Raw genomic sequence first — 23,273 nt, forward strand, 5'->3', positions numbered from 1 at the left:
CAATAACAATAAGAAGGCACGCATGGCTGCGTACTTCAGGGTTCAAGCCGGAAATTCAACAAGCCGTGCTAAATATTCCATTTAATGAACAGCAGTTGTTTGGGCCGGAAGTCGACACTGCTATTGAGAAACTCAAGAAAGACACTGATACAGCCAAAGCCATGGGCGCAGAAGAGTGAGTGAAATTCAAGCTTTTACCATACAAGAACCATTTATTCAAATACACAAAAATAAAATAGTCCTACGAACAAATCCAAAATTTTTACCAAAGGTAATCTCACCGTTTCACTTGAATCAAGCGGTAGAATTACCAGTGTTCTTCCCACAGCCAGATTCTGTAGCTGAAAGAGCACTACATACATTAGACATCAAAAGAGTACTACTGTACTACATTGACAGAACAAAACTAATTCGAAAAACAAAACAACTATTTATTGCCTTTCAAAAACCTCATACAGGAAACCCAATCTCAAAACAAGGCATTGCTAGATGGAGTTAAATGCATTCAAACCTGCTATATTAAAGCAAAGAGAGAGCTGCCTATTACACCAAAGGCACACTCAACCAGAAAGAAAGGTGCTACCATGGCCTTTCTAGGAAATATTCCAATGAACGAAATATGTAAGGCAGCAACATGGTCTACGCCTCATACATTTACCAAGCACTACTGTGTAGATGTGTTAACTGCACAACAAGCCACAGTAGGTCAAGCTGTACTAAGAACATTATTTCAAACTACTTCAACTCCTACAGGCTGAACCACCGCTTTTGGGGAGATAACTGCTTACTAGTCTATGCACAGCATGTGTATCTGCAGCTACACATGCCATCTGCAGCGATTAATGCCACGAACAGATGTACACTGGGTAAGTGACATTTTCCATATATATATATATATATATATATATATATATATATATATATCCATCCAGCTATTATGATGACAGTAGAGATAGAAGCAGCCGGCAAGGAGAGACCTAGATGGCAGTTAGATATAGATCTACTAAGTAATCAGGAGTGGATTATAAACATAGTAACATTTATGTAAGAGTTTTTTCCGGAGAATCAAAATACTTCATCCTTGTTTTCAGTATGGGAGGCTTTCAGAGCTACAGCTCAAGGTTATATAATTTCATTCAAGGCATCTTGGAATCGGTAGTGAGAGCTTTATGTTAAAAAACTTCAGTTGGCTATATATCAGGCCACAGAGGCCTGTATAAGAGCAGGGGGCCAGGATGCTGCAAAGCGAAATCTCGATCGGTCAAGATGTAATATAAGAGATTTTTTTATTTTGGAGGAAAAAGATGGCTCAAAGATGTATCAGGAACAGATTTATGAAGATTATAGGCAAATATCGGGCCTTGACTACTCATCTAAAGCAGGATAAACAGAAAATTTATCAAATTTGGGATTCTGAGACAAATTCAGTTGTTTCACAGGATGAGACTATAGATGTATTTATACAGCATTATAGCAGAATATACAAAAATAATTATTCAGTCTTACTCTCACAGATCGAGTAGTATGATAAGTCAATTTCACTACTCAGGATGTTATTAACTGATCAAAAAGATATAGCACAGAAGATAGCGTTTGCTGAAATAAAGGAAGCTCTCAAACAAATGCCAGGGGCAAAAGCATGTGGTAGCGATGGCTTTCCCACAGAATTCTACAAAATGTTCTCAGAGGAATCAGTTCCTTCTTTAACTGATTTTTTTAATGCAATAATAGAGGGTGAAGAAACAACTTCAACATTTAAAGAATCAATAATAGTGAGTTTTTCTAAAAAAAAAAAAAAGAGAAATGTATGCTGAAGTCTGATTCATATTGCCCAATCAGTCTTCTTAATGCAGAGTATAAAAACTTAACTAAGGTATGGGCAACCAGGATCACCCTGAAAGCACAATAATTAATACATAGAGATCAAAGTGGTTTTGTAGCTAATAGGCTAATGTCCTCAAATACGAATTTCTTAATCCAGGCAATTGATTACTTTTTATCTAATAAGTTCACTCAAATAGGAAGATATAAGATCAACTAAAGCGGAGCAGGACAACCCCTCCCCCCCTCCCCTAGAACGACTCTGCTAATTAGGAGTAAAGAACCAGTTACTTACCTCCGGTAAGGCTTTTTCTGGTGGATACAGTAGCTACCTTATGAATTCTCCCAATGCGCCAACATTCGCCAGAAATGTTCCTCCCAGCTCTTCACGTCGACCAGGACATCACAATTGCACGGCACCGCACGCGACTCAGTCTGACGTCATTGTGGCAGTAAGAGTTCCTCGTCAGCGTGCTGATGTCAGTTTCACCCTTTTTTAGGTGCCTTTGAGGCGAACAGGTGAAAAATGACCTCACGAAAACAACATATATATATTGCAATGCAAATACAATATAAACATAATATTTATTTATATAAAAAAAATACCCAAAAACGTATATACAAAACTAGTAAAAGACGTCTTAGTTTGACCAGACAGACAATGGGAAGGTGGGTGGGACTGTGAGGAATCCACAGGTAGCTACTGTATCCACCTGAAAAAGCGTTACCGAAGGTAAGTAACTTGCTCTTCTGATGGATACAACTACCTGTGGATTCCTCTTCTTATGAATAGTCCCAAAGCAGTACCGCACTCTGAGTGGGTGCCTGACCGGTCACACCAAGAAATGCTGCAAGACAGAACGTGCAAAATGGCAGATAAAGAAAACAATCTAAGATGGAGTCAACGCCCATGTGCAATGGAGCCGAAAGGGAGGAGTCCCTCGGTCCCGTGACTGGAAAATACTTCTTCAAAGAAAAACAACTTGTAACACTCCGAGCCCAACACTAGATGGCAGGAACAGTGCACAGCATGTGAATCTGCAGTGCAACATGCCACGAACAGATGTACACTGGGTAAGTGACATTTTCCATATATATATGAACCATGGTTCCTTCATGTGCGAGCTGCGAGACATCAGAAAAAGGTCTAGTTGCGAAGCTGTTTTATAAGGATGTGAAAAGCAAGTATATTGTGTGATTAACAGATGCTGTTCTCTCCAAGGATTTATTAGCTGCAAGTCAGCCTTTATTATATTCATGATTCTCATCGTTTTAGGTTTTAGTTGTCTGTTCGTGCTGTTTGAGGTGTCTACAGTAATATCCTAAATATAGTTACAGTCTCCTCAAATAATAATGGGTCCCACTGCACTCATTGCTATATTGTGTAATTGTATTAGTGCCTCAACTTCATCAGTAACCGGCCCGTAATAATTAACCAGATTAACTTGAGCTCCTGATAATGATACTTTTAGCCATAGCTATCTCCCTTGAGCATCTCTAATGACCTCTTTTATAATCAAGTCGACTCTGCTATTTAAATAAATTGCTGCTCCTCTTACTGCAGCCCATATGAGGCAAATAGAGCTAGTGAATACTGCTGTGGAATATATACTTCAGGATTATTATTTTTCAAATGAGTTTCCTGAAAAAAGATAACTTTGGGATTGAATGATAAAAGGCACTTTAACTTCACCCCATATTTCCATCGATTTAACATTCCATTTGCATTGCAGGACATAACCTTCAGGTTTTATCATTGCATTCTTTTAATTGGCCTGTCATCTGTCATCTTATTGCTTAACCAGATTTGCTTAGTAACAGTTTTTTTTTTTTTTGTCTATACCTGAATTTTTTCCAAATGATCGCCCTTCTTCCCCTAACAATAGTGCAGGGATACTCATCTGAGTAGCAGTGCGCTCTACAACAACATAATAGTAGTGTGAAACTCATCCCTATGCCCTTTGTTGTGCTCATCCATTTGGCAGCAGGTGCAGCCGTCAGTCTAAGACCCATACACATTGTGAGAAATTGAGTTGTTGGTTGAAGGGGGTGTGATCCTTATTCAAGCAATAGCCTCAGTCCCCGACAGGGTGAACCACACAAGTGATTAAATTAACCTGTTCTTAACCCTGGGTAGTTGGCACAAAAAAGCAGTCGGGCTTAACTTGGAGGCATTGTGTTGAGCATTTATGCAGCACACAAGCAATAATAAAGTGAAAACACAGCACAAGAGAAACCCCATGCCAAATTGGAAAAATAGAGTAAATGTTAATAAGTCTGACACCAAAACAACTAAAATCTAATCAGACAAACCTGAGTTAAGATTTTCAAAATGTTTTCAGCAAGGACTAGCGCCTAAAAATTTAAAGCATCAACCGTGGACATCCAGACTGGGGTCAAAGTTAAAAATAATGCAGATGGAGCGCAGGTGGATGGATACAGGAAGGTGTTTGGGCTCGGTCGGAGATTACCTTTGGACTTAGAAGCCATTTTTGAGAAAAAGTGCAGGCTCTGTCTAAGAACAGAGCATCATCATCGGGGAGCTGCTGGATTAAGTTGTGGTATAGATTTCTACGTTTGGGCTTAGTCACTTTTTTGGAAGTCAAAAATCTCCATCAGGATGACGCAGGAAGATGTAGTTGATGAGAGTTCCAGGCGCAGGATACCCGATTGGCAAAGGGCAGCTGAACAGGATTTGCTGCTGTGGAGAAGATCGTAGCAAGAGCTGCGATGAAGTCAGACCGACTGGAGATGCACCTTGGACTGATAGACAAGCAGGTGGGTACCAGTATACCTTTGGCTCTCAGAACAGTTTTGAGCCCAAAATTGTATAAGTCCCAAGTTTTGGAATTTGGTTATCTGGGTATTTTTAGCTGGGTCCAGTTGTGGGTTCAAGATGGTAGGAGCCTGTTATATCCCTGTGGCTCTGAACAGTAGGCCAGAAAGCTAGCCACTGGAGTCACTCTGGTAGTCCTTGATTCAGGTGAAGAAGCAGGGCTCAAATAGCAGATTAGGCCTCTAAGGGTTCAAGACAGGCCCCAGGCAGCAAAGCAGTTCTTCTTGGTGCAGCAAAGCAGTCTTGTGGTACACAGCAGGCCACAGCAACAGGTAGTCCTCTGAGAGTTCTTCTGCAGGTCCAGAAAGTGAACTAAAGAGTGGGTCTGAGGTTTCTGTTTGGATGTGTGTTGCCTTCTTTGAAATAGGAGAAGTTTCTAGAGAATTCCCTTGCAAGTGTTCGAAGGTTCCTGACTCCCCTAGCCTGGCTGCATTAACAATGCAGGAGTGATAAGTATTTAGTGTGAAGGCAGAGCACAGCCTAAGCAGTTGCAAGTGGAGCTGTGCCCAGTCCCCCCCCCCCCGTCCTGACAGTTGATGGCCCATCCAGGCACATCTAATCACACCTCATCCTTCTATTGTGTGGTGGTCTAGGGGAAATAAACAATGTCTACCTGTCAGCTACATGTGACCTAGGATAGGTTGCAGGCGCCAAATGGCAGAAAATGGCAATATTCAAAAAGTGACATTTTCTAAATTGTAATTTAAAATCCAACATTACCATTAAAGATGATTTTTAATTACAATTCCATAGATACCAAACATGAAATGCTTATCTGGTTCCAATCAAAACTTAGCGCTTATTAAATGTAGTAAGGCAACCCAGTGTTGTCCTCTGGGACAGGTAGGCCTCACAATGGTAAAAAACTAATTTGGGAGTTTTTCACTACCAGGACATGTAAAACCTTAAAGTACTTGTCCAACCTTTTAATTACAATTCATCCTGTCCAATGGGCTGCCTAGGGCCTACCCTAGGGATGCCCTATATGCAGTGGCTGCACTGGCAGGCCTGGGGCATGTTTTAGGGGGTTATTAAGTGGGTGGCACACTGACAGAGGGTCAGGTCCACTAAACACCATAACGGGACCAGTCAGAACTACTCAAATTGTGTACCTAGAAACCAGCAAAATCTGTGCAGCTACTGGGACAGCATGCATCTCCAGGATTGCAGGAGCTTACATATTTTCAAATATTGCTGTCCCCCGGGCGGCTCTGGCATTTTGCCTTCACCAACGCAGACCAGACTGTCAGCCGACCCTTAGCTTTTCTTTTTCATCTTGACCCCAGTGAGACCTGCATGCCATTGTTGGAACATATTGTCAGTCCAGGTGTAGAATCTCTGAAAGATTTCTCCCCATCCTCCAGACTGAGTCTAGGTGTGCCAAACTGACTTACTCACATTTTTGCTGTAACACAAAGGTAATAGCACTGGTCTGCATTCTATGAATCTGAAGTGCACTTGTCAAAAGGAGTAACGGACCTGCACAAGGTAGAGCTGACTAGAAGGCCTGTTCGAGGATAGCTTGATTGACTGAGCCTCCACATGACCATGCGGTCTCCTGTTGCGATGCTCGCGCACAGTGCGTGTTTACACTGGGCTCGAGCATCGCTAGGCAACGGGAGTTCGAAGGGAGGTTGAGGAGAAAGACAGTTAAGAGAAAGATGAGCTTCGGATGTCCTGTTATCAGGGTCGTTTTAACGTTGCGAATAAAAGCTTGTAATTCACATGAATGTCGTAACGTTTTCTTCTTAACAAAATTGGCGACGAGCGTAGGCGACCCCGACGAAGAACCCACACGTCCAGCAAGCACATTTCTTCACAGCTGGAGGCAGGATTTCAAGGAAGTTGTATGACTCGATATTTTCCGGCTGTTTTCAACAGGACTTAGTGATTGCTGCAGCGGTAGGATTTATACCTTGTTTTATCAGTTGTTTTGTGCCAAGCAAACCAGACTGAAAACGTCTACGCGCCGCTTCTTGCGTTTTGGAATTGTCTGACATTGTCAAGCAAACAAGTCTCTTGTTTTTGTGCGCAAGGCCTGCGCATGTTTTTTTTTTTTTGGTTATTTCATCATTTTTTCAAACAGGATTTGCAGTTGCTTAGCGAACTTGGCTGGATGTGTTCATATTTTCTCCTTTCCAAGAAAATATTTATTGTAAAGTTTGTTTCATCATAATTTTTGGTCATGGCTTCTGGAAATGCATGGAATCTTAGCGCTCCAGAGCCATTCTTGCCAAAAGATGGAGAAGCTACTTTAAGATGGGAGGAGTGGCGAGAATATTTTGTAAATTACATTTCTACTTTTGAAGATGAAGAAGAACTTACTCCAGAAAAGAAGAATAAAATTCTTTTACACTGTTTAGGTGCAAAGGGTCTGAAAATTTACAACAGTATTAACAAAAAGATTAGAGCACCTGACCAAGGAGATGTTTTTAGTCCTGCTCTTGAAGATCTTACGGAGTATTTTAGACCTGCCGTGTGCGTTGCTGTTGACCGATTTAAATTTTATCATAGGAAGCAACAATTTGAGGAATCTGTTGATGATTACGTTGCTGCACTCAAGAATTTGGCATTGTCGTGCAAGTTTGGTAATCTTCATGACGAACTCATTAGAGACCAAATTATAATGCACACTGCCAATCCACATATCCAAGAGAAACTTTGGTCTAGAGGGGAAGCACCGTTACGAGAAGTTATTGACATGGTTAAAAGCGCTGAACTCACTGGAAGATGCGCAAAGGCTGTTCTGCGCAGTGAGGAAAAATCATTTTCGAAGTTAGAAGACAATGCTACTATTGCCATAGTCAAGAAAAACAATGAATTATCGTCTTCTTAATAAACAAGAAGTAGGATCATGAAGGTTTTTTTTAACTTGCACTTTCTTGAGAGCTTACAAACTGTCTTGAGCCCACCCACTCACACTAGGTGTAGTGGTTGAGGATCCAATGATGGAGCATGCCAGTGGTGGTACTAGTGGATGAGGACCCTACTAAAATATCTATGTGATGTAAGGGTTTCACTGTTCTACCTGGGTGCAGATCCCTTTCTACATTGGTATATATTGAGACCAGTAATTTAGAAACTCTTATAAAATTTAGAGTTTGCTAGCTGTGAGGCCCCCTCTCTCCTGTGTAAAGTATATCATCAATGTTTCAGCTTCTATCCTGAATTTCAGTGAGACTGACTCTGAGACTGTTGGGACTCATGGCCTCCTGCTTCCTGCTGACGACACATGCCAGATGGCATATGCAGGCTCTGCACTGGGACCCGAAGTTCCAGTGTGCGCAGCATCAGAGGAAACTGTCCTACATGGTCCAGATCACGCAAACTGCAAAAGATCTGCTGTGGTGGTTAACAAACCGGAGTTGGGTCAGAGGCAGATCTCTGTCCCTTCCCAGACCAGATCTCACAGCAGTGACAGATGTCACTCCTGGGATGGGGTGGCCATCTGGGAGAGGTGTAGATCAAAAGACTTATCCAGCAGGATCCGGAACCCTCATCAGTCTGCTGGAGCTCCTACTGGAAACTAGTACAACTGCCATGTGATACTGCAACAGCAACAAACAGGGTTGAGTGGGGTTGTGAACCCTTTGTCAAGAGGCTTTGCACGTCTGGACATGGTTGGAAACAGCAGGTCCCTGGTGGTTCAACATCTGGCGGGCTCTCTGAACACCAGTGCAAATGAACTCAACTGAAGATGCCTAGTAGATCACAAATGGTGTCTTCATCCAGAGGTGGTGCAAGGTTTCTTTCAGCAGTGAGGAGAGACTTGGTTAGATCTGCCTGCCTCTGCCAAAAATACAAATGTCAGCAGTTTTGCGCACTGCAGTTTCCAAGGTGGCTTTCGCTCTGAGACACTTTTAGTCTCAAGTCAAACTCAGGCCTCATGTACGCCTTCCCACCCACAACATTCCTGCCCAGAGTTCTCAGGAAGATCAATAACTACCAAGCCCAAGTCATCCTTGTAGCTCAATCCTCAATCCATCAATCCTCCGATTAGACTAACTCTTCGGGAGGATTTTTCTGTTGTAGCAGCCAGGGAGGGTTCTTCATCTGAACCTGTCCACTCCCTGCTTTCTTGATTGGAGATTAAGTGGCAGCAGTTGACAGCTTTTGACCTTCCTCCCGAAGTCTGTAATGCCATCTTGACACCCAGATGTCCCTCCACCAAGGTGGTTTATGCCTGCCATTCGAAGAAATTTGTTCTATTGTGTGGAGAAAAATCCCCCTGTCTGCCTCTCTCTCTCCCTCTGAGGTTTTACTTTTTATTCTTTCCCTTGCCCAGCAGGGCTCTGCCTTGGGCACTCTTAGGGGCTATTTATCTGCCATTTTTGCTTTTTTGAGGTTGTGATCAACCATCTTTGTTTACGTCTCCTGTTGTACATAGGTTCCTCAAATGTCTTACTCATCTATTCCCTCCTTCTCCATTCATTATGCCCCAGTGGAATCTTAATTTGGTTCTGACTTCTTTTTATGGTAGCTCCATTCGAGCCCCTCCACAATTGTCTCATCAGTCTTTTCACGTTGAAAACATCCTTCCTTGGGGCAATTACACCTGCACCCAGAGTGAGTGAGTTACAGATCTTATCATCTTAGCCGCTCTAACTCTCTTTATACCCTGACAAAGTGGTGCTTCGCCCAAGGGTCTCACTTCTGCCAGAAGTGGTCAAGCCTTTTTGTGTATGCCAGTCAGTCACCCTGCGTACATTTTGCGCACCTGCACCTCCTTTTAAGGAAGAAGAGGGACTCCATCACCTGGACCCAAAAAGAGTGTTGGCGTTGTAGCTTTATTGTACCCATGAGTTGTGGATGGATGACAAACTCTTTGTGGGGTATGTGGGTACAAAGAAAGGTCGCGGTGCGGAAGCGAGTCATCTCTCTTCGTGTTGTGCTCTGCATCAAGATCTGCTACGCACTGGCCAAAAAGCAACCTCCTGAAGGTTTGCAGGCTTTTTCCACCAGAGCTAAAGCTGCGACCACTGTGTTAGTACGCAAAGTTCCATTCGTGGCCATCTGCCAGCCCACAGCGTGGGCCTCTCTGCACACATTTACCAAACACTACTGCCTGGACAGTCAGGTCCATAGGGATGGGCACTTTGCCTGTTCAGTCATGCAGGCCTTTCTCGTTTGAAATTGGTTCGCAGACCCTCCTCCGGTGATGGTATTGCTTGGGAATGTATTCAGGTAAGGAATCTGCAGCTAGAAGTCTCTATCAGATGGACAAGTTACTTACTTTCAGTAATGCCTTATCTGGAAGAGACTATATCTAGCTGCAGATTCCTTACCGACCCACCTATTTTCCTGCTGTGTGAACAGATTTCTGGGGCAGGGACTTCCCTTTCAGGGCCCTGGTTTTGACACACCAGTGGTAAGTGTTCTTCATGGCTCTGCGCTTCTGCTGAGTAAATCTTAAAAAGAAATGGACATCAGTGCGCCTTGGTTGTGCCTGTATAGGAACCACAGAGTCATTTCCAGCGCAGATCACATCAACGATGGACACTAAGCCAATCAACAGCACCTACCGACGCACACCAGCACTGCTGGAAAAAAGTCTTCCGGATCCAGGCTGATTTCTGGAGAGAAATCACAGGTAAGGTATCTGCACCTAGATGTACGCTCTACCGGATAAGGTTTTAACAAAGTTAAGTAACTTGTCCTTCAGGGGTGACATCTATTGCACTTACCTGTCAATAAGGCCCTTTAACTGTTTTTAAAATAAAACACTGACTGGTCATTGATGTTATTTGGTCTTATTTTTTAATAATTCTGAATCAGAGTTTCAAACCCCTAGTTCTCAAATTGGAGAGCACCAGTATCATGTCCCTAGGACATCGGTGTTTAATGGTACCACACTGGATACAGCCATTAACCACTAATTGCACCTGCCCCCTCAAAAAAAGCCTTACAGATACTCCAACAGTGCAAAAAGGGATGGGTAGCGCTCTGTTTGACCTAGCTCCATCTCCTCAAATTGATATGGATACTTAATCGAAGACAATTATTAGTGATGACAGTGACCTGAACCCAATAAAGCATTTCTTCTTAGTGCTAGTCATGGTCTTTGAAGTCTGTCTATGAAGACACCAGTGGCTATGCTAGTCGCTTACCATGGAGTCCTGAATGACAATAATTGAGATGAAGCAAAACTGGCCCCCATACGGATGGCTATTTCTGCTAGACTCAGACTTACCCAATTCAGATACTTTTCTGTGGTGGCATTTACTCTCTGTATTTGTCTCAGGCATTTTCTGTCACCTTTCACCATTTATATTTAGTTTAGAGAAGGAATTCTAGCAGCTGCTTCTGGTGGGAAGGAGACAGTTTTTACTTGGTCCGCAGCCATTTTTTGAGAATTCTGGCATGTCTTATTTTAAAGTCCTCCATTTTCAGTGGAATACCTTTGGTATACACTTAATGGAAGGTAGAAAGGCTTTCAATGCCAGTAGGAGCTCCAGCAGACTGATGAGGGTTCCGGATCCTGCTGGATAAGTATTTTGATCTACACCTCTCCCAGATGGCCACCCCATCCCAGGAGTGACATCTGTCACTTCTGTGAGATCTGGTCTGGGAAGGGACAGAGATCTGCCTCTGACCCAACTGCGGTTCGTTAACCACCACAGCAGATCTTTTGCAGTTTGCGTGATCTGGACCATGTAGGACAGTTTCATCTGATGCTGTGCCCACTGGAACTTCGGGTCCCAGTGCAGAGCCTGCATATGCCATCTGGCATGTGTCGTCAGCAGGATGCAGGAGGCCATGAGTCCCAACAGTCTCAGAGTCAGTCTCACTGAAATTACTGACGGGTTTGTTTGGAACTTTCAGTGATGTCTGATGGCAGGTGTATTTTGGAAGTACTTGCAGGGGTGTTTTGCTTTATGAATTTCCAAAATGACTACTAACCACTAATACAGCTCAATAATCTTATAGAAGATCCGTTTTTAGACAGTATGAGAATAGATTGCAGCACATTGAATGCACCAAAAATGAAATTTCCTTCAGCCAGCTTGTTCTCAACTCATACATGTTGTAGGGAAAATACTATGGCATCTTCTAAATATTATACAGTAGTCCCAAAGTGCCACCTTAATACTGCTGTATGGAAAGATTAGTTTGCTAGCATGAATGCTCTAAAGTTGTAACTCATAGTGGCTCATGCACTGGGGTTTTACAGTGTTGCCTCTCCACTGTATAAGCCATAACATAAGACATTTTCTTGTAGTTTTCCCTTTAATTTCATGCATAATTAAATTGGATCAATGCTGGAGTGCAGTGACATAACATCACAGCACTGGTAGTGTAATTGGGCATGGCCAAACATAATCATTGGCAGCAAGCTTGGCAGGTGCCGGAAAGTGAAGTGCACATGTCGGCCTCACCAGTCTTTGCCATGGTCAGCTCAACATGTAGTTCAGCTCTTCCAACCTGTGCTGTCAGAGACGAGGAGGCCTGCAGACACATAACCATGTCCTCCTATGATGCGCTGTGTTCACCTGCCCAGCCAATCCTGCACTGTTTTCATGCTACTTATTTTAATAAAGAACGTGGGAGCAGCATTGTCAGTGCAACCCTGCAGCCCCCTCACAATGTGAGGCAGGCAGTGTGGAAGCAGGAAGGTTACCAGAACATGGCCAATCACTGTGTGACTTTATTTTGAAACCCCTCAGTGAGTGGCCATTTCTTTGTTAGGTGGTATACACATTTCATGTGCATACAGTGGAACTGACAGCATTGTATGCAATCTACGAATTTCAGGAGTTGAAAGCTGCTATGTCAGTTACAGAGAGCGAGAGAACCTTGTATAATTGTCTCAGTCTACTGAGCATGTTTGCAGTCTCTGGCTGAGGCAGTCCCTGCATGCTTGGTTTCCAGACATCTGAGTCATCAACTAACCTTGGTGCATATCAGCCAGCAGAGGTGAGCCAAGATGTAGTGAAATACTTATCCAGGTTCTTATATATACATCAAAGGAATAAATAAAGAGTTTTTAAATCCAGAAGCAGCTTCCACACAGTAAACCTGTGGTGGTTTGCATGCAGCAGGTTTTAGAATTGCCTCCATGAATTGTGACTTGTTCGGTCAGTTTTATTATTTACACTTTGTTTTTTGTTTTTATTTGACTGCATCAAGTTGAAGAAGCTGTAATGAATCCAACAGACAGCATTTCTTTCCTGTGAAGAATAACTGTGATTATTGAATAAAGATTATTCAGTTGGCAATTTCATTGGTTTACAAAAAAGGTAGATGCTTTCTGGGGACATACTTATCAGGTTACTACATTAAAAAAAAGAAACTTGTTTCCCAATCTGGTTGTTTAATTGCTATTTGTGTTTTTACCATTGCTGCCTTGTATGAAATAAAATAACCATTGGCAAAGCCAATAGGTCTTGCTTTTCAAATGTAAATACCATTTTGTTGTGGCTTTGCCAATATTTGTTTATAAAGTATGGTTTAAAAAAACGTTTAGAAAAGAGCAAAACGCTCAAGAAAAAATGCTTAAAAATCTTAACGTTTATCTCAAATTTATATTGTTAAATACACCTTTGGCCTCAAGTGCCAGCTCAGTAAGTGCAGCAAACCGCCCCCCCCCACCTTGTGCCATGAAAAGCCAGTGTATGCCAGTGCCTGTGCTTTCATCCATTACGTGGAATGCAGGAGATAAAACAAACACAACCTTTAAAGTCTGCTTTTTTATATACCTATTGCTTTGTTGTAGAGGTACGATTGGAGGGGTAGGGAGAAAAACTGAGCGCATAGGAGAAAGTAGTACTCGAGGGAGAGAGCAAGAAAGCACATGACCTTCATGGAGTGCTGACTGAAAACGAAAAAATACTTCCCCAAGTGTGAGAAGTGCAAGCGTGCAAGGAAACCAATGAAAAGGATGTAACAGAAGTTATGCTCCAGGGGAATAGGTGAATAAGAAGCAAATCAACTGCCAAGAAATTTAACCAATGGTAAGCAATGGTCTGGAACATATCCCACTGTACATTTTTGGTGTAGAACATAAAACATCTTTCACAACTGACTTCTAAAAGCTATCGGTAGGTGAGAGCTAATTTTCATCAGAAAACCCTTCAGAATTGTCTAACCAAATTCTTTACTAAAATTTGCTGTAAAATTCACAATTATGCCTGCTGTACAAAATGTACCCAGAGGAAGAAATTCATTCAAACCCATGTTTTGTCAGTGTTGCGCTTTAAAACTTGTCACCAACATTTATGCTCACCAGTTTAAAAAGTTACCAGCTACCACTGGGTGGGTCTCATGTTCACTGACAAAAAATAAGCTGGCCTCCAAGGCACGGAGATAACTTTTACATTGCAGAAACCTATATGGACTGCAAATTCTACCAGGATCTGCAAAGATTCAGGTAGGCCCCGTTGAAGACATTGGATACCTTGGGCATCATCGATGTTGAAAATTGTGAAAACTTTACCTGCCTGTCTGTGCTCTTATCGTACGATAGCCTGCAAAAAGTTAATTATGGCTACATGTGAATACTAGATCGTTTGCTAAACGTATAGTTGCATGCACAGCTTAATCGTTTTAGACTGCATTGGCTCACATCCGTAATAGGGTAGAGAAGTATTTTTGTCTTCATTTACACACATTCAGGCTGTTGTGCAGACATCTACAAAATCATACATTTCCTTTTTTTGGGGTTTGCATAGATTTATGCATTTCTAGGATACCCAAAATAAGGCTATGCTTGTAAATATCACAAATAGTAGATTTCCCTTCATACTCATTGTTGTATTTTCTGTTTACTCCTTAAATTGTGCTTTTTTTTTCTTTTCTTTTTTTCCTTTTTGCTGTATCACAGGCTAAATACTTGTTCATAGCGTGTGTGGTTGTAGATGCTCATGCTTTGCTTACTCCTGCATTTAGTGTTGGGTCAGTACAGGTGTATTTTCTTTAAAGAAGCTTAGATTCATGGGATGTAGTGTGTCTTCTCTCTTAGTCCATAAAGCGCATTGAGCACCGACTCCACCATTACATTGTTGCTTTTCCAACATCTGGTTCTGATGTGTTAAGCTAAGGCTCTGATAATTAAGTGTTTGCTTGCAGTGACATTGGTTCCTGCTTTGGTATGTTGGTTTCAGAGGAAAATTTCAGTCACATTTGCTTCAGTGCACATGATCGGCTCCATATACACCTCTCGATCTGGTTTCAACACAGCTACCTAGGACACTGCTTGGGAGAATGTTGGCAGATGAATCCGACTTTCTTTTGATTCTGCCCACATTGTAATGCAAAATACCTGTGGACTGATCAACACAAGGCCTGTAACTACTCCTAGAACCGCAGGCAATATCATTTAATGCCTGACCGCCCTGCCGTCGAAGCCCGTATCACACGCTAGGGGAGCTTCGAGGACACTACTCTGCAATTGCTTGCTGCAGAAATTAGCCGATGAACGCAGTTGGGAGATGCACGTGTTTGCCTGTCATAAGCTCCTGGGTGGGGCTCTGAATTAGGAGCTCGAGCATGAAAGTTAAGTGGAAGAGTCCACGTTATATTGTCAGATATTGCCTGGTTTGGACAGAGGCTTTGCTCGATTTGTCCTGGAGGGGGGGGGAAGATTGTTGAAAGTTGGGAAGTTGCATTATTGGGGGTTTAAAAGATTGCATCAATACCCGAAATTATACTACAATGCTAGGGGTCCCAGGGACACACAAAAAGAGAAAGAAGGCAGAGGTTATGGGCACCTACACCGTCAGTGCACCACGTGGCCCCGTAAATGAGGTATAAGATAATTTCCTGGACTATAAGAGGTATGTATACCATGTCAAAGAGATGTAAAGTATTCTCATATTTGAACAGGAGAGGCATACATACAGCATTTCTCCAGGAGACTTATCTCACTGCCCGGGAGGGGAAGGCACTGCAACACAGATGGCGAGGCCAGGTATACTATACAACCTACTCTGCATTTGCGAGGGGGGTCCTCATCTCGGGAAGAGCAGGGGTTCCCTTCCAGCACATGGCGCACGTGATAGACTCAGAGGGGAGATATACAGCGGTAGGTGGGCGGTTAGAGGGGAGGGACTTGGCCTCATTAACATTTATGCCCCAAACACGGAGCAGGGCCCCTTTATTACTAACCTATCAGGGACCTTGGTGCATTATATGACAGACTTTACTGGTCGGGGGAGACTTTAATTGTGTGGATGACATAGGGATAGACTGATCGCTTCCCCTGATGAGTCTCCGGCATGGAGATTGGCCCAGACTTTCCTAAATTGGCAGCAGGAGTGGGTTCTAATAGACACTTGGTGAACAACATCCCCACACAAATGACTATTCCTATTTTTCAAGTCTGTATAGCCTACACGTGTGGCTGGAAAAGTTCTTATGTTCCCCGAATGTCCATAGTAGAGTAACGACCACAGAATATTTAGCCGGCACGATCTCGGACCACAATCCAATCCTTATGAGTTGTGATTGGCACGGCACTAGACCTAGGATACCCACGTGGAGACTTAAACCTGAAATGTTAGAAGACCTAGTCTTTAGAGAAGAAAGAGGGCAGAACATAGCCCAATATTTCGAAACAAATGAAGGGACTGCAACCAGCAAACATGCAGACTAGGAAGCATTCAAGATAACGCTGAGGGGTCAGTGCCTAGCAAAGGGTATGGGTGTAAGTGGGACGCTTCTGAGGGAAGTGCTAACTGCTGAGGACGAGTTGCGCCAGCTTGAACGGCAGAGATAGGAGGGTCCCGATCAACAGCAACCACTGTTGGATAAGTGAGAAGAGGTAGCAACTAAAGTAGAGAGACTTCGCTGCTTTGATGATTGGGGGTATATGACATGCACTCATGCGGAGAGAGACAGGGTAGGCACTTTGCAGGCTTGTCTGGCAAACCCCACTAAGAAAGGGACTCCAATTCTAGAAGTAGAACCTGACAGAGGCGGGCGAGAATTTAGGCAGGACGAGATTAATGACTCTTTCCTCCAACATTACACACAACTGTATTAAAGTGCCTGCACCTATGAGGCAACAGCTGTGAGGGAACATTTAGAATCTTTAGACCTACCATGCCTTTCTTGTGAAGAGGCAGAGGAACTTGTGTATGCTATCACACAACAAGAAATTAAAGCAGCAATAAAGGACATGGCCCGGGGGAAGACCCCTGGTACAGATGGATTTCCCGCAGAATGGTACCTAACCTATGCAGCCCAGCTGGTGCCCCGGCTCGAGGCCTTGTGTAACGAGGCATAAGCAGTAGGATATCTACCAGATACTACCTGGGAAGCACTAGTGGTGCCACTTTTGAAACTGGGAAAATCCCCCAGTGACTATAGGGTCTATCGACCGCTATCGATGCTGAATGTCGATTATAAGATTCTCAGTAAAATACTGGCCTCATGCTTGCTCCATAATATGCCTCTGGCTTATACACCCGGATCAGGCTGGGTTCATCCCAGGGCATCTCATGGCCCTCAATATTAGACGCCTGCTCTCGATTCTAGAACATGGAGCGCCTGACCGTGAAGGGACAGCGGAAATGGCGGTCGATATAGAAAAGGAGTTTGATAGCCTGGAGTGGGAATATATATTCTTCCTGGCATGGACCAAGTTATTATATACGGGTCCAATAGTGCGAGTCCAAATAGAGTGATCTCACAGAACTATAAGGTGGAGAGGGAGACACAACAGGGATGTCCTTTGTCACCTCTGCTCTTTGCTCTGGCGATGGAGCCACTGGCACACATGCTTGCCGAGGAGCTCATTATCGGGGCTACGAGTGAGGGAGCATTGGCATAGGATAGCCTTATATGCTGACGCCCTTTTGTTATTTCTAGAGATACTAGGGGCAAGCTCCGAGGAGCCAGGGCCATGTTAGATGCGTTCAGACAGATGTCTGGCCTAAAGTTAAATTGGCAGAAATCCTCAGTGTTCCCAATGAGTGGGGAGCAGGAACCATCGGAAAATCTAGACCCCCTGCAGTGGGTCCCTAGAAATATTTCTTACATGGGGTCAAGATTTACCATGATTACAAAGACCTATTATATTGGAATATAGGGAGTGCACTAGGAGCCCTGAAATCCAGTATAGATTTCTGGAAGACCCTTCCGCTGCCAGTGGGGGAGGGGAGATTCACTGCACCGGACTTTGAAGGGTACTGTCTGGTAGCCCAGCTCCAGTGGTTTGTTCATGGGCTGGGGAGCAGGCTGGATTTGTACCTGCGATGACAGAATGGCGGCAAACCCTGTTGAGAGTATCATAATGCAGAGTTCAGGGTGATTGGCAATTGTTCGGCAAGCTGCTGGAGGAGGGTACATACCAGGGCCCCATACTCCCTGGACCTACCGATTACCATACTGGGAGCTCTCCTTCACGGTGGAGATTGGAGGGGCCTAACGGATTGGGAGGAGGTTGGGGCTTCTACACTGGGAGACCTTTTTAAGGATGGAGATTTACTCTACTCTGAGGACTTACGAGTGGAAGTTGATGTGCTACAAGGGCATTTACTTGTATAGAGGGCAGTTACAGCGATAAGACAACATTGTGGAAATGTCACTGTTGAGCCTCTGGCCCCAGTAGCTGTCGGTATATAGCCCTTTCCTCAGGCAGTGTCAAAGTAGTCTCTTGTCTGTACAGGGCCCTCTGAGAGGACCGCCGCCACCTGCAGAGGAGGTCAGAAAAACCATATTAGATAGGATGCCACAGGTGTCTCGAAATGGCTGCTTCAAGCTGATTAATTTTTATGTATTACAGAGAGCTTATTTAACCCCTGAGCATATTCAGAGATATTTCCAGTTTGCAGATGAGGGTTGTCCCAGATGTGGGGGGAATGGGACAGGACTATTGCATATGCTGTGGAGCTGTCAGCAGTTCCGGCAATACGGATAGGGGATCACAGAGCTTCTGGCCACTATACTAGTTCAGGTAATACCCTGTGAACCAGGGCACCGTCTACTGAGCTGGTTCCCACACACCGTGAAAAATAAGGTAGGTTCCAAGATTTGGCATTCTTATTGGCAAAGCCCGAAATAACTAGGAACTGGAATGCGCGGGGTGACCCTGATTGCTGAAGTGGCGTCATGAGCTGGCAAAGTGAGCGGCAATAGAGGGGGAAGTGCGACTTAGAGAGGCAAAGAGAAGGATAAGTACACTGGAGGTAACACATGCCTGAAAGGCTCTAGTTGGCTGACCTTGGGGTGACCACTACAGAGAAGGTTGCATTGACATGAAGAATCAGCTGGGAGAAGTGAAAAGACACACTGGTATTGTACTGATTGGGCCCACGGTGGGCTGACTCCCCTTGCCTCAGGGATGCATTTTGATAATGATCGGGCAGTGGAGATCCAAAAATAATGTCAGTTGGAGACATGCCTTGGATAATATTAGTATTAAGGTCCATTGTAGATGCAATCAAAGGAGGGAGGGGGGTGTTGTTTGCTAATTGAGATTGAAGATCACCAGTGGACACTAGGAGTAACAAATGCAACAAAGTGGATGTAACAGAATTGAATGACATGTTTCTTATAAAGTCGCTCTTACCTATGTAATGTGAAGGTGATAATTGAATGAGTCCAGGTGGGCCTTCTGTATCAGTTAAAATTAATGAAACGTGTTTTAATACAAAACACATAAGGCCTGTAACCTCTGCCTCTCTCCCAAGCACCAGGAGCCCAACTGTAGCTTCTGTCTGGCCTTCTGGTACAAGAAGACACTGATGTAACAGAGAGATCATGGGGAAATTGGAGGGTGCAGTGTGTGTTGCTGTTGGCCACCTCAGACATCTATAGGGAGCAGGAGTCCTTCGATGTTGAAGAAGAGTTAGTGGGCCCATCAGGTTAACCATTCAAAGAGTGCGCACCTGGCCCTGATGCGGTGTCAGAAGTATCCGATGAGGACCAAGTGTACCCTTCAGAGTCTATTCTGACAGGACCGCTTACAAAGATGATGCTGGCGTCTCTGACTAATGATTACAGACAAGAGGTAATTTACCAGTAGACTGAAAAAGATGCAGAAGCTGTTTGTATGCTATCATCCTCTGCTGGTTGGTGTAAGCCTTCCATGTGGCAGCATTTAGAATGAATCCTAAGAACAGTAAGACCTGCAAAGGTTGTAAATGAAAGATCTTTGCATTCATGTAAACCCTAGACAATGCAAGATTGCCAGCTGCCTGGGTGTGTGCCAGTTATTGCTTCCTGCTGCTGCTCTCAATCAGCATACACAAGGAAAGACATGGGGACACCCCTTCTTCTGAGTTTGTTAGCCACAACAGCAGGACATTTGGTTAAGACTTTTGTAACTGCTGTAACCACAAAAACTATTATTGTTGATCACTTGCAACAAACCGAAGGTAACACTGATGGGCTGTATTGCTGGGGATGTTGAAGCAGGCACCCTTGAGGTCTAACACAGTTACAGTTAGAAGCAATAGGGTGACATCATAATATGGGGTCCAAGCCTCAGCGACATAGCTGTGTAAGATATATGGATCCCTCTTCAGCAAAGCAGGTACGTCAACTACTTTTGCTAGTGAGGGAGCCCAACAGCACTTAAACGCAAAATACCAATCTTCACTTCTCTGTACTCACACCCACAATCCATCAGCAATATTCTATGGATGAGCTAATCGGGGATATTTGCATACATCTTTCCACCTCTCCCACACATTTTGCATTTGTGGTGAGGAAGATGAGGGAGGACTCCATTACCCTCATTCTTGTGACTTTCTGCTTTGTTCCCCCTATATGGTCACAGAACTCCTTGTTGACTTGCAATATACTTCTAAAATAAGGCAACCGGATCTTGTCCCATATATTATCTGTCAGTGTACTTCATATATAAACCTAAGCAGAGGAAAAGTAGAATTGCGCATTGCCAACAAAAAAGAAGTTTGTAACTCTGTTCATTATTATAAGTAAAAGGATAGATTTAGTGTCCGTGTTTGGTTATGTAAATGCGTTAGCAACAGGTCCTGGTTATTGTTAAGCCGAGTCTCTCATGAAACTTGCTGATAAGCTAACTGTTGTCCATGGAATAAGAAGTGAGGTCATATGCGCCAAAATACCGGTGCAACGATTGTTATTGACCTCCATGTTTTTATTATGTAATATTTGTAATCCCAGAAACTTTGTCTACATTACTCCATTTGATGTATGTAAAGAATATGTTTATTGTATTGGGGCTCCCCAAAACTTTGCTGTGCCTTCAACTTGATTAGAGGTTTTTAGGTAATTATCCAGGAGAGCTCTTCTTGCTTTAATGGAGAACTTTGGCTACAGGAAATGTTAAAACCATTTGGTATAACCACAAAAGACATGCAAGCTTCTTAACACCTTTTTAGCAAGCGCCGGTTACAGTGGGGGCAGGTATAAGTTCACAATATTATCATGCAGCGAATCTGAAGCATCTAAAGTATTTTTCCTTTTCAGGGGTACGGGGGTATCTCTGTAGCGAATAGTTCTTCATTGATATTCTATTATCAACCTCCAAACCATAGTAACAGCAGCAAACTAGCTTAATTCTTTCTTCTTTGAGGAAGCTCTTGCTGATAGAATCATGACTAGACTGTTATTCAGCAGCTGCTTATTTTTCCTGCTCACCAAGTCCTTCTATTGTCTACGGGATGGTTGAGAATTGGCCATATACCATATTGGTCATAAAAGTAAAAGCAAGTTGGCCAGATACCCTTTAAATGTTAAGAGTAGTATTAAACTTTGAACTCCATACATAAAGTTAATCATTGATTTTCATGAATATATTTATATATAAGCAAATTAATGTGTTAGGGCACCAAATTGATGACATTGATCATCACAAATTGCTTTTTACTTGACCTGTTCCACCATCTCTAAAGCCCATCACTGCAGGACAATTAAAGTATTCTACACGTGGCCCAAGAGACAGCCAATAATGAGTTGAACTGCTGGTCTTCTAAGCATCAGCTTAACTTTTTATTTCCCACAGTATTGTCAACGTTTGAAAGATAGCTAGTAGAGATGTTTAAACCACTATTTCCCTGTTGGCTACTTCACTCGCTTGGAGCGTCATTTGCATTTAAGGCGATTGCTTACACGAAAGCAGCATATTCTAAAAGCCAGTATTCAATACCTATCTTCATGATGATTAACAGTGCTGACATTTGGCTGTGACAAAGTGGAGTATTTATTTGGAATTCATCTTGTACTCTGCCTGTAGAATGGATTGTAAAACAAAAATGTAAACCTATCAAGTAAACAGCTTGCTATATTCATTAATATAAAAAGGCTTCTTGTGATATTTTGTACCATTCAACATAAAACAGTATTTGAGTGTACTAACCATCTGTACAAGATCAGTTCATCTCTAATTGAGCCTGTATGATGTGTTTGTTTCTTTTGTTCTCTATAGGAAAAACTAAAATTGAGAGATGGCCCAAATGATGTTGTATTCAGTATTACCACCCAGTATCAGGGAACCTGCCGTTGCATGGGCACCATCTACTTGTGGAACTGGAATGACAAAGTCATTATTTCAGACATTGATGGAACAATAACCAAGTGAGTGGTACAAAGTATTATGTGTTGCCGCATATCGCCCCACCCCCGTCTAGTAGTCATTACGAAGGTGATCTTAAATGACACTCCATGAATTTAACAACATGAAAGACAATTCAGAAATATGGTTCTCCTATGGCCGTGATCCACCTCAAGAGTATTTTCTCACGTTCAGCATTGCAATAAAATTTGTATGGGCCAGGTGTACATAGATATTTTGCTGTCTAAAAGTCTACTATTGCACGATAACCGGTTCTTGCGACTGCTAACTACCTTGGTACAATGGGCAAAAGCCATTTTGTGAGACCAGTCTTTCTAAATCGCAAAATGGATTTTGCAGTCCTTTTCAAATTTCAAAGACTTGGTGTTGTGAAAGTGACCCACCCCTCCAATTTGATTCTCAAATGTATGTATCAATATTTTGAAACTGAAATTGCTGTCGCAAACCATTAGGCATTTGCCGACCCCCAAGTTGGGAAAGTAACTGATTTTGCACAGTGGAACATTCCCTGTAGGAACATGTCTCTCTATATGGTTCACTAAAAAAGAAGTACACCTTGCAGAGAGTCCAGTGGATCCCCAATTAGTTTGCAGAGGCAAATGTCTATAGGACTAATGTTATATTTTTTGGTAGTGTGGGCAAGAAGTTAGGCTTATCAGTGGGTAGTGCTAAGCATCTGTTGTACTCAACAGAGGCAATATCTGAGACACTCACTCAAAGAATAAACCCAAGACTAACTTGGAAAAATAACACTTATTTTTATATATGTTTCAAACCCAAGACTTCATAATCAGGTAAGTAGCTTTTCAAGCCTAAATATTTCTCAGATTCAAAAGTGCAATTCTCAGATTTCTTCATTGTTAACCTAAGGAGGAAAACAATGTTCAGCAAACACAGGGTTAACAACAACTTACGAGGCCCTGTCTCAGGGAATTAAGATAAAGACTGGGCACTGATCAGAACCACCCCAGCAGGTCACTCCGGGCAGCACTGGAGCGACCGGGTGCAGTAAGGATAAGGCATCCGGTGCCCATTGGTTTCCTATGGGAGTTTGATCTGCATGAGGACAGGCTGCATGCTCTGGCTAGGAAGCCGGTCAGGGATAACAAACAGATA

The 23,273-nt window shown here is 43.1% G+C and overlaps 1 protein-coding gene across 2 annotated transcripts in view; it reads left to right on the forward strand.

The window, feature by feature from the left end:
- LPIN2 (lipin 2) overlaps positions 1–23,273 on the forward strand; it is a 599,770-nt gene that overhangs the window by 406,636 nt on the left and 169,861 nt on the right. For both annotated transcript variants that reach the window (XM_069219965.1, XM_069219964.1), the window contains exon 15: positions 22,011–22,159. In XM_069219965.1, the coding sequence (XP_069076066.1) occupies positions 22,011–22,159 (149 nt within the window). The remainder of the gene's footprint in view (positions 1–22,010; positions 22,160–23,273) is intronic.

Source organism: Pleurodeles waltl, chromosome 2_2 (genome assembly GCF_031143425.1).
Source record: "Pleurodeles waltl isolate 20211129_DDA chromosome 2_2, aPleWal1.hap1.20221129, whole genome shotgun sequence".
NCBI lineage: Eukaryota > Metazoa > Chordata > Amphibia > Caudata > Salamandridae > Pleurodeles > Pleurodeles waltl.